This window comes from Rhinopithecus bieti, unplaced genomic scaffold (assembly GCF_001698545.2).
Source record: "Rhinopithecus bieti isolate Rb0 unplaced genomic scaffold, ASM169854v2 scaffold_19722, whole genome shotgun sequence".
Classification (NCBI taxonomy): domain Eukaryota; kingdom Metazoa; phylum Chordata; class Mammalia; order Primates; family Cercopithecidae; genus Rhinopithecus; species Rhinopithecus bieti.
Window position 1 is genome coordinate 590,936 of NW_016809905.1, and position 12,245 is coordinate 603,180.

Sequence of the window (12,245 nt, forward strand, 5' to 3'; positions counted from 1 at the left end):
AATAATAATAATAATAATAATAATAATAATAAAACAAAACAGGAAGCTTAGGAGTGAGTCTGTAATTAATGGTTCATAGATCATTGGGATGAAATGGATAATTCCAAAGGAAAATATTAACTTCTAAGTAGACCTCAGAAGAGGAAGAATTCTGAAACACAAATTTTTTTAAAATTGGTGAGGATATTAAAAAGCTTTCCTTTGAAAATACCATGTTCATTTCATTCTAAAGTGCAGTCCTTCAAAACTTCATCATTCTTTGAACATTCCAGATTGCAGAGAAAGTTGTAAATCTCTCAAGTTTGTTTTATTAAGCAAGGAGCTATGATATGAAACTTTTAAAAAAGTCTGTCTGGGGAGTGTAATAGTAGTAGTCGCAGTAATATTAATAATTATGTAACATGATATGCTAAGCCTTGTTTTAATTGCTTATCATATGTTAACTTACTAAATATTCACATCAATTCTATGAGATGGGTACTATTGTTATCCTCGTTTCAAAAATGAGAAAACTCAAGGGATTATCTAATTCAACCTTCATTGTAAATAGGCAGCAGACCCAAAATTCAAATTATGGGCCGGGTGTGGTAGCTCACGCCCGTAATCCCAGCGTTTTGGGAGGCTGAGGTGGGCAGATCATGAGGTCAGGAGATCAAGACCATCCTGGCTAACACAGCGAAACCCCGTTTCTACTAAAAAATCCAAAATATTAGCCGGGCGAGGTGGCGGGCACCTGTAGTCCCAGCTACTCAGGAGTCTGAGGCAGGAGAATGGCGTGAACCCGGGAGGCGGAGCTTGCAGTGAGCCGAGATCGCGCCACTGTACTCCAGCCTGGGCAACAGAGCAAGACTCCGTCTCAAAAAAAAAAAAAAGATTCAAATTATAGCAGCATGGTACCTGATATATTATTTTTCTGTACATTCTGGATTGTTTGAAATATTTTATAATTATACATATTTTTCAAAACATACATTTGATGTGGAGCCCATATAATTGCATAGGTCCGGTGACTCTGAAAACTGACAACTCTTTAATGACTGGATATTAACTGCTAAATTTATTGAGAGAAAAGCAATCCCCACTAGTGCAATTGTAGCACTGGCAAAGTTCATTCCAAAACTGTTTTGTATCTGAAATAGAATAAGAATTTTCAATTAATATATGCAGCACATACTTCATTCCTTTGGCAACAATTCATTGAAACAAACATTAATTGAATATTGTTTACACACCCATTGATATCCTAGATGCCAGGCAAACATCAATGACCAAAGAAAGATTTCTGTCCCCCACCCTCCATGGAGTTTATATTCTAGCAATAAAAACAAACAGAAAAGTAAACATACTAATAGGTGAATTACATAATATTTTTGAAAATGATTAAGTTCTAGGGGCTAAGAGAATGGGATAAGGAGAATCTGGGAATCCAAAGAGAGGAGTGGGGGTTCACAATATTAAATAGAAATGACACTGGGGAGAGGCATGAAAGAGCTGTGGGTGCCAGCCAAGAGTCTATCTGGGGGAATATCCTTGCAGTTAGGGAACCACTCAAAGTCCTAAGGCCAGAATCTTCTGGGGAAGCAAGGGGGCCAAGGGTGTTGGAGGCACGTAGGCAATATTAGGAAATGAAGAAGAAGGAAAGTTAACAGAGAGCCAAAACATGTAGGGCTCTGCAGATCATGAAAAGGACCTTGTTTCTAACTCTAAGAAAAATACAAAGCCAATGAAGGATTTGGAGCAAATAAATGATATACTTGGCTTTATGGTTTCAAGGGATCACTGTTTCCAGCAAGGGAAAGAGAAGTTCAACGATAAAAGCTAGAAGCCCGATTAGGAGAGACAAAGTGGATTGGATGAAATGTCATCAATAGAAAGATGAGAAAAGGCCAAAATTGGATATATTAATAGCTTGAAAGTAGAGCCAACATTATTTGCTGAAAAGTAGGATTCAGGACTGTGAAAGAAAGAAGACTCAGGGTTATTCTAAGGTGTTTGGTCTGGGAATCTGGAAGGATGATGTTCCCATCAGCTGACATGAGGAGAAGGTTTGAGGAAGAAAACTGGGAGTTGAGTTTTGGATTCTTTTTTTTTTTTTTTTTTTTTTTTTTGGAGACGAGTCTCGGATCTGTCGCCCGGCTGGAGTGCAGCTGGCCGCGCATCTCAGCTCAATTGCAAGCCTCTGCTCCCGGCCGTTTTACTACCTATTCTCCTGCTCAGCCTCCCGAGTAGCTGGGACTATAGGCGCCCGCCACCCTCGCCCGGCTAGTTTTTTGTATTTTTAGTAGAGATCGGGGTTTCACTGTGTTAGCCAGGATGGTCTCGATCTCCTGGACCTCGTGACCGCCCGGTCATCGGGCCTTCCCAGAGTGCTGGATATATAGGTTGAGCCACTGCGCCCGGCAAGTTTTGGATCTTTACATGCCAGTCTGATGATCAGGAGAGACACCTGGGCTGGAAATACTTATTTCAGAGTTGTGGGCATATAGATGTTATTTGAAGTCATAAGGATGTGTAAGATCACAGAAGAAGTACGTATAGATTGAGAAGAACAGGTGGCAAAGAATTCAGCTCTGGGGACCAGAACATTAAAAGGTCAGAGAGGAGGAGAGGAACCAAGAAAGGAGACTGAGATGGAGAAACCATAAGATGGGAGGAAAACCAGCCAAGCAATGTATGCTGGAAGCCAAGTGAGGAAATTCCTGGAAGGAGGAGTGGGAGACTAACTATGCTAAATGCTACTCATAGGTTAAGTTAGATGAGTTGACCATTGTTTTAGCAGGGTGGAAGTTTTCAGTGGTCTTAAAGACAGCAGTTACAGAAGATAGTAGGGAATAAAATGAAGCCTTACTGAAGTGGGTTTAATTGAAATCGGTAGATAGAAATTAGAGAAAGAACATGATGATTCCTTTGAAGGAGTTAAGCTACAGAATGAAATATGAATGGCGCCTGTCCCTAGCAGAGAGAAATAATGTCAAGGTTTCCTTGTTTTGTTTTGTTTTTATGTTGAGAACAGTAACTGGATGTTTACATGCTGATTAAAGACTGGGCAAAGTAACTCGTGCCTGTAACCCCAGCCTTTCGGGAGGCTGAGGCAGGAGGACTGCTTGAGCCCAGGATTTTGAGACCAGCCTGGGCAACATGGCAAGATCCTGTCTCTACAAAAAAAAAAAAAAAAAAAAAAAAGATAAAAATTAGCCAGGCATGGTGGCAAACACCTGTAGTCCCAGCTATGCAAGAGGCTGAGGTGGGAGGATCGCATGAGTCCTGGAAGGTGGAGGCTGTAGTGAGCTGTGACCACACCACTGCACTCCCACCTGGGTGACAGAGTGAGACTCTGTCAAAAAATATATATATATAGTGAGAGACACAAATTAAATTGATGCACTTGTATGGGGAAAAAAAGAATGGAATCTCATACTCAAGTAGAGAGATCAGCTTTAAAGAAAATCACAAAATTTTCCTATGGTAAGAGGCTAAAAGAAAAAATATATTGGTATAGATCTAGTCCCTTAAGTAGTGGAGGTATGAAAATTATCTTCTAATGGCTTCAGTTCTCTCAGAAGAGACAGAAAAATCATCAGCAGAGAGTAAGGATGAGAGAAGCAGGGTTGGTGTTTGAGGACAGAATAAAATGGTAAAATAGCTATCCATGGAGGAGGGAAAGTGAATGAATGGAGTAGGAAAGTGGAGTATCAATGGCTACATGACTCACTAAGAACATATCATAGAGACTTAGCAGTTGTTTAGGAATAGAAGTTTGGACTTTCAGTTGTGAAACTAGTTAGTGGTGGGAGTTCTTACTTCCAAATAAGTAGAATTGGTCAAACGTGACAACACATAAAAATCAGTAAGACTTTTTCTAAGCCTCAGGTCCACCAATATTCAGAGCAAGCATCCTAGGAATGCATCCTCACAATGTATGTGATCTTGTTTACCTACCATCTGAATATGTTAAGAAAACTAATTTTTTGTGCATTAAATGATAGTCAGCGTCTCAGTTGTATTCATGGACCCCTACTCTCCTACCATTTATGAATAACATATTTCCACTCCTCTGATCATAGAGAAAGAGGAAGTGCTACTTACCCATATTCTTGCGGGTTTTCTCCCTGCTACAACAGACAAGGTTCCTGAACTACAAAACTGTTTGAAAATAGGAAGTAAAACAGATAAAGGAATATTAAGTCTCAACCATTTTCTTCTTGGCCCTCCCTCAATTAGCAGATATTCAGCAATAGTCATACAAACCTCCTTTTTAAAATTCACATCCTAGGACACAAAATTGTACTTGATGTTGTTCATTTTATTTCTTTCTTTCTTTATTTCTTTTGTCTTTCCATGCAATGAGTTTTATTCATCTTTTTTTTTTTAATTTTTTTAATTTCCATACGTTATTGGGGAACAGGTGGTGTTTGGTTACATGGATAAGTTCTTTAGTGGTAATTTGTGAGATATTGGTGTACCCACCACCCAGACAGTATATACTGAACACAATTTGTAGCTTTTTATCCCTTACCTCCTTCCCACCTTTTCCCCCTGAGTCCCCAAAGTCCATTGTGTCATTCTTATGCCTTTGCATCCTCATAGCTTAGCTCGCACTTGTAAGTGAGAACATAAGATGTTTGATTTTCCACTCCTAGTTACTTCACTTAGGATAATGGCTTATGCAAGGATTTCATGACCAAGAACCCAAAAACAAATGAAATAAAATCAAAGATAAATAGCTGGGACCTAATTAAACTAAGGAGCTTTTGCACGGCAAAAGGAACAGTCAGCAGAGTAAACCGACAACCCACAGAGTGGGAGAATATCTTCACAATCTACACATCTGACAAAGGACTAATATCCAGAATCTACAGTGAACTCAAACAAATCACCAAAAAATAAACAAACAATTCCATCAAAAAATGGGTTAAGGACATGAATAGACAATTCTCAAAAGAAGATATACAAATGACCAACAAACATATCATTCACCTTTAAAAACTGAACTATCAGGGAAGTAATAATCAAATAATCAAAGCTGAATGAATACATTTTAAAATCACCCCTATTTTTTCTGATTGCATGTTGACCCAGATAGTGGAAATGATTCTTCCGATTTTCAGACAATAATCAGCAGACAAATTTCTTAACTCTCAAGCCAGGACTCTCTGCTGCACCACAAGGCAATTCATCAATACCCATTTTTCATTCAATTTTTTAAGTATCTATAAATGTAGCACATAGATATAAGATAATTTTTAGGACTTCATTTGTACTTGGCAAATGTGATTTCTCTTAATCAGAAAGAGGTTTTTGGCCGGGCATCGGGGCTCATGCCTCGCAATTCCAGCATTTTGGAAGGCCAAGCCTGGAGGACCACTTGTGGTCAGGAGTTCCAGACCATCCTGGGAAACATGGTGAAACCCCATATCTACTAAAATACAAAACAAAATTAGCTGGGCATGGTGGTGCATGCCTGTAATCCCAGCCACTCAGGAGACTGAGGCAAGAGAATCACTTGAACTGGGGAGGCAGAGGTTGCAGTGGGCAGAGATCGTGCCACTGCACTCTAGCCTGGACAACAGATCAAGACGCTGTCTCAAAAAATAAATTAATAAATTAATTTAATTTAAAAATAAAAAAAGAGTTCCTTGTTTCTAATTAGTTGTTCAAGAATTGCAAATCAAAACCACAGCATGCAACCTTCCAATAACCTACAAACAATACTTTTGTCATCAAACACATCTCCAGCAGTGGTATCTAAGAAATAACACACAGCCAGGGGAGTATGAATACTCACAAACACAGCACCCCAAAATGGGTAGCCTGTGTGGAAGGTGAAGAAAAAGAAGTGCCTTTGGAAGTAGAACAGGTATTGCAAGGAACCCAGAAAGACACCCAAAGCCAGAGTCATTGCTGCATTCAGGATCTGGATGGCCTGAAAGAAGAAGGGGGAAAAAGGCATAACAGTCATATACTAAAGTGGACAGTGAAAATAGACCATTTTAATTTTCCTCAGCAAGGAGATGTCGGCGCTTGAAATTGTTAAAGTGTCAAGCCTAAATTAACAGAACAAGAGCTTATCTGAAAAAGTTTTTTGTCCCACACTATCCGCACCAATTCCAGTGGCAGCCTTTCATCTTCACCTCTCCCCCACATTTCTATGATTCATTCTCAGGAACTCCTCTCAGAAAGTGGCAGGAGAGTAAAGGAGACATGGCAGGTAAGGTAGATGGAGTCAAAGTCTCTTCCTGGCATGCTTTCGGGCCATAACATGATGAAGGCAGACAGAAGTTAAGCCATATCATACTCAGACTTTCTCTCAACCCAATTTTTTTTTTCTTTTTAAAACAGAGTCTTGCTCTGTTGCCAGGCTGGAGTGCAGTGGCGCGATATTGGCTCACTGCAAACTTCGCCTCCTGGGTTCAAGTAATTCTCGTGCCTCAGCCTCCCGAGTAGCTGGGATTACAGGCGTCTGCCACCACACCCAGCTAATTTTTGCATTTTTAGTAGAGAAGCGGTTTCACCGTGTTGGCCAAGATGGTCTCCATCTCCTGACCTCGTCCTGACCCTCCCACCTCGGCCTCCCAAAGTGCTGGGATTACAGGCGTGAGCCACTGCGTCTGGCCTCTCAACCCAATTTTTAAATTTAAAATATAGAATATAAGCCTCATAGAGCTCAGGCTCCTAAAATGGCTGGTCAAAAGGCAGAAAACCAAAAATGAAGGGTCTTGGAATCTGTTCTCCAAGGCTTGATGTTTTCTACCATGAAAGAAAGGCTCTGCATTTCTGCTCCCCAGATCTGTAATAAGTCCCAGTGTTTTCTCCAATTCTTCATTAACTCAGTGATAAATAACTCAGAATTTCCTCCTTCTCAGCATAAGCAAGGTTTTCCTCATGATACAGTTGGCTCTTGAACGACATTGGGGTTTGGAATGCCCACACCCTTCATGGTTGAAAATCCACATATAACTTTTGACTTCCCCAAAACTTAACTACTAATAGCCTACTGTTGACCAGAAGCCTTACTATTAACATAAACAATCGATTATCACATATTTTGTATGTAACATGTTACATACAATAAGCTAGAGAAACTAAAAACTTTATTAAGGAAATCATAAGAAAGAGAATGTATTTACTATTCATTAAGTGGAAGTAGATTATTATAAAAGTCTTCATCCTCATCCTCTTCTTGTTGAATAGACTGAGGAAGGAGAGAGGGAGACAGTTCTTGCTGTCTCGGGATGGCAAACAGAGGTGGAAGAAATCCTCATGTAAGGGAATCCTCACAGTTCAAACACACATTGTTCACAGGTCAACTGTATTTATTTTCTTCCCTTTTAAATCAGTGTTTAAACTAAGGCTGACTTACCCCAAGAACTTGTAATTTTTCTTTCTGATAATCTTGTGATCCATCAATGGGCTGGTAGACAGAATTATTCAGCTCGTCTGGTCCCGCCTCACTGCCTGGGGTACCATGGGCAGAGGCTGACCCCAGTTCTGCATTATCAACTTCGTGGGAGGCCATTGGGGGTTGTTTATTGCTGTGATAGAAAAGAAATCCAAAGGCTTCATGCTTTCCCTTTTTCCACTAGCTACTAAAATTTTGAATATTCCGGAAGGGTTCAATTCTGTCCATACATTACAATGACTCTCCACAAATGGGACACCAGGGCAGGGTAACAGAGTTTGTACAATGTTCAATTCTGTCTTGCCTTGGAGTAGGACACATCATTGGGTCACTATAGTAGGTCTTGGTGCTTCACTTAACTTTGGAATGGTAAAGAGCAATTTCCTTCTCATTTTGCATGCACTGATATATAGTCCCTGCCTTTCTTCAAATCAGCCGAGGGCAACCAGACATATGGCTCCTCTGAGCAGTGGTCTCTTTATAAGAATAACGGCTTTAGCCAGATTCCAGTAATAATAGTAGGTATCATTTATTTAGTACTTATTATTATCTACCAGGCACTGTCCAGATGCTGTGAATGTATTAATATATTTAATCCTGTTATAATATTATTATTATTCCCATTTCACAGATGAAAAAAAATTGAGGTATAGAGAGATTGAGAAACTTACCCAAACTCATATAGCTTATGAATCATTTCAGATTCTACTAAAAACATTCTACTCTAAGGTTGAATATTTTTCAAATCATTACATTATATAGCACTATATAGAAGATGTCTTTCTGAGTATCAACATAGCATGATAGAGTTTAAGCACTATGGAAGATCCAAATTCAAATCCAGATTTCATCATTTACTAGTTGCATGACCTTGTAGTGGGAACCTCAGTTTTCACTTCTGTAAAAATGAGAATGATTTTAATTTGATAGTAACATTGCAAGAGGTGACTTTGATAATGTACGGGATTCTTAATCTATGAACAGATGGTATCAACTTTTAACTTATACTCTGCCTTCTGACAAAAAGGACTTCAAGTTTGTATATAAGAGTCACAAAACAACCACCTCAATCATTACAGCTAAAAAATATGTATCACTAAAGTACACACAGAATGCTTACATTGGGCTTCTGAATGTTGGGCAATGTAACTTCCTAATTCATAGTACCCTCCAACACAAAATAGTTGCAAAATGCTTATATGCTTTTGTAAGTGATGGGGGACATGGCATGAGATGAACCATAAACACATGAAATGATGCTGTATTCTGCCAAAACTATTGATTGGGTTAAGAATAAGATCTTAATATAAATCATTCTACCATAAAGACACATCCATGTGAATGTTCATTGCAGCACTATTCACAATAGCAAAGACATAGAATCAACCTAAATGTCCATCAGTTGTAGACTGGATGAAGAAAATGTGGTACATACACACCATGGAATACTATGCAGCCATGAAAAGGAATGAGATCATGTCTTGCAGGAACGTGGATGAAGCTGGAAGCCATTATCCTTAGAAAGCTAATACAGGAACAGAAAACCAAATACCACATATTCTCACTTATAAGTGGGAGCTCAATGATAAGAACAAATAGACACATAGAGGGGAACACACACTGGAGATTATCAGAGAGAGGAGGGAGGAGATCAGGAAAAATAACTATTGGGTACTAGGCTTAGTACCTGGGTGACAATCTGCACAACACACCTCTGTGGCACGAACTTACCTATATAACGAACTTGCACATGTACCCCTAAACCTAAAATAAAAGCTTTTTGTTAAAAAAAGAAAGAAATGTATCTTAATTTCTACTTTTTGTCATCAACTATATACCAGATCCATTTTCTAGTAACTTAATTTTTTTGTTAAACTAAATACATGCCACTTTCAGGATGTTTACCTTTCTGATACTCTGTTCTGGGGGTGTGTATGACCCTCATTTAAGTGTGGTGACAGATTTACTAAGCACTGACTTAAAGTGAGAGTCAGGCCATGTTTTATTATTACACTGGAAATTGCAATAAAAGTTCATAAAAGTTCCCTACCAATACTGATAAAACGTTTATTATAAATGTCATAAAATTTTCCTACCAATACGCCTCATCAAAGTTTCCTACCAATACTGATTTTCATGCTAAGGTTAAATTACATTCTCTATGTATTTAACTATGGATAAATGTGAAATGACAAGAGGCCCTTAACCTCCCATGCTCAACACTGCACAGAACCCAAGAGCGAGGGAAGATCAATGAAGCTTAAAGCAAACTCCATATGAATGAGTTTCTAACGTAATTATCTGCAAGAAGTATAAATAAGAATAGCCAAAAAGCCAAGACTTCAGATTTATCCACTGGGAAATTTGTATGTATTTTGGATTAAATTTCTAATGAACTAAGATGCATGCAATATGGAGAGTGTTGCTGCCTTATGACCAGATAATCTCTCTCCTATGTCTCCTGCCTCACCCCTCACCCCTCCCTATCTTGTTGTTTGTGGTTTTTTTTTTTGAGATGGAGTCTCGCTCTATCGCCCAGGCTGGAGTGCAGTGGCCGGATCTCAGCTCACTGCAAGCTCCGCCTCCCGGGTTTAGGCCATTCTCCTGCCTCAGCCTCCCGAGTAGCTGGGACTACAGGCGCCCGCCACATCGCCCGGCTAGTTTTTTGTATTTTTTTAGTAGAGATGGGGTTTCACCGTGTTAGCCAGAATGGTCTCGATCTCCTGACCTCGTGATCCGCCCGTCTTGGCCTCCCAAAGTGCTGGGATTACAGGCTTGAGCCACCGCGCCCGGCCAGCCTTGATTTATTGATTTGTCTTCCTTCAGAAGTTCCAAGTCTGCAAATGTCTTCAATCCTCTGTGCTATCCCACTATTCCTGAAAGACAAGTCCCCTCAAGCTTCACCTGGATAATTTCTGCTCTCCTTCCAGACTGATTTTTTTTTTTATTTTATTTTGAGATGGAGTCTTGCTCTGTCTCCCAGGCTGGAGTGCAGTGGCCTAATCTCGGCTCACTGCAACCTCTGCCTCCCAGGTTCAAGCTATTATCCTGCCTCAGCCTGCCAAGTAGCTGGGATTACAGGCGTGCACCAGCACACCCAGCTAATTTTGGTACTTTTAGTAGAGATGGGGTTTTACTATGTTGGCCAGGCTGGTCTTGAACTCCCGACCTTAGGTGATCCTCCCACCTCGGCCTCCCAAAGTGCTGGGATTACAGGCATGAGTCACTGCGCCTGGCCCTTCCAGACTGATTTTCAGCCCACATGTCATACTTTCAGGACATTGTTTTTAGTCCTGGCCAAGTCTGGAAGAAGCATGCACCCCTTTTGGTTGCTCTCAGAATTTCCTCAACTTTCCTTTTCATACCACTTAATCAGCCTGAGCGTTAACTGCCTGGATACTTATCTGTTACCTCGTTGTCTACTCATCACTGCAATTCCAGTGCCTAGCTCAGAATCATCAGATGGCAAGCAGTTAACACATGTTCAATCAGTAACCAGACTTTCGGTCCAACCCCAGGTATCCATCCTGATAAATGATAATGGAAAATACCTCTACAAGCACTGGAGCCGCTCATCCCAAGAAACTCCAAGAGCATTTCTGAAGGGAGCAAATATCTAACCATATTATTTAACTTGATTTGTTTCAAATAATCAAAATAATCAGGGAGAATTTTCAGCCTTCAGGTGAAACAAACTATGTTTTCTAAAATTTGGTTAAATCAAGTATCTGTTTAAAAAAAAAAAAATCAGAGAAATGGTCCAGGTGCAGTGGCTCACGCCTGTAATCCCAGTACTTTTGGGAGGCCGAGGCGGGAGGGTCACGAGGTCAGGAGGATCACAAGGTCAGGAGATTGAGATCATTCTGGCTAACATGGTGAAACCCTGTCTCTACTAAAAACACAAAAAGTTAGCCAGTTGTGACAGCATGCGCCTGTAATCCAGCTACTCAGGAGGCTGAGGCAGGAGAATTGTTTAAACCTGTGAGGCAGAGGTTGCAGTGAGCTGACATGGCACCACTGCACTCCAGCCTGGGCAACAGAGCGAGATTCCGTCACAAAAAAAAAAAAAATTCAGAGAAATGTAGATTTTCTAGGAAACTACCAGTTAAGTTCAGCTCTCCAGCTCTTAGTATGTGGCAGGCATTTGTTCTAGGGCTTTACTCATGTTTACTAATTTAGTTCTCACAACAGCAGATGAATGGGTACTACTGTTAGGATCCTTTCCATCTAACAGACGAAGAAGCTGAGGAACAAAGAAGTTAAGTAGCTTTCCCAAGCCCACGCAGCCAGCAATTTGAGAAGCTAAAAATCAAAACCTGGCAATCCATCTCAAGTTATCATTACACTCTACTGTCCTCTGAGCTATGCTAAAATGCACTTTGCAGACCCCATACTTCAGGCATATCCAGATCACCCCTCATTGTCAGAGCTGGCAGACAAACTCAGGTGCAGCCAGTGGGATTAATGTATCTAAGAGGTGTGTGTGCCTGTGTGTGTATCCATACCCACATTTTCCCAAAGAAATTGCTGTATTATTATGTCTAACACTTTCCATCATGGCTCCAAAGGAATCATCACATCCTAAAGAGAAGCCATGCTCACAGTTAAATGTTCCAAACCTCTGCACAGCAACCAAACAGAGACCTTTGCAGACATCCCCAGTAGTCCACTGGGAGGCATTTTAACAAAAGATGCAAAAGAAAGGGGAATGTCTATGGACAGGGAATCTATACCTTGGAGGCTTCAGGCTTTGGCAGACTGCTTTCCTCCCAAGTCCAGCTTGTCGCAAGTAGGAGACACTCAGAAAAGATCACTACAGCATCTTTTCCCGATAACGGAAGCCTCC

The 12,245-nt window shown here is 40.4% G+C and overlaps 1 protein-coding gene across 1 annotated transcript; it reads right to left on the reverse strand.

The window, feature by feature from the left end:
• Positions 1–947: 947 nt before the first annotated feature.
• MS4A3 (membrane spanning 4-domains A3) lies at positions 948–12,245 on the reverse strand. The gene is made up of 5 exons (XM_017890763.1): positions 12,133–12,245; positions 7,361–7,532; positions 5,786–5,923; positions 4,087–4,143; positions 948–1,130 (listed from the first exon to the last, which is right to left on the reverse strand). Exons 2-5 carry the CDS (start codon positions 7,514–7,516, stop codon positions 948–950), a joined length of 534 nt encoding a protein of 177 aa, XP_017746252.1. The 5' UTR covers positions 7,517–7,532; positions 12,133–12,245.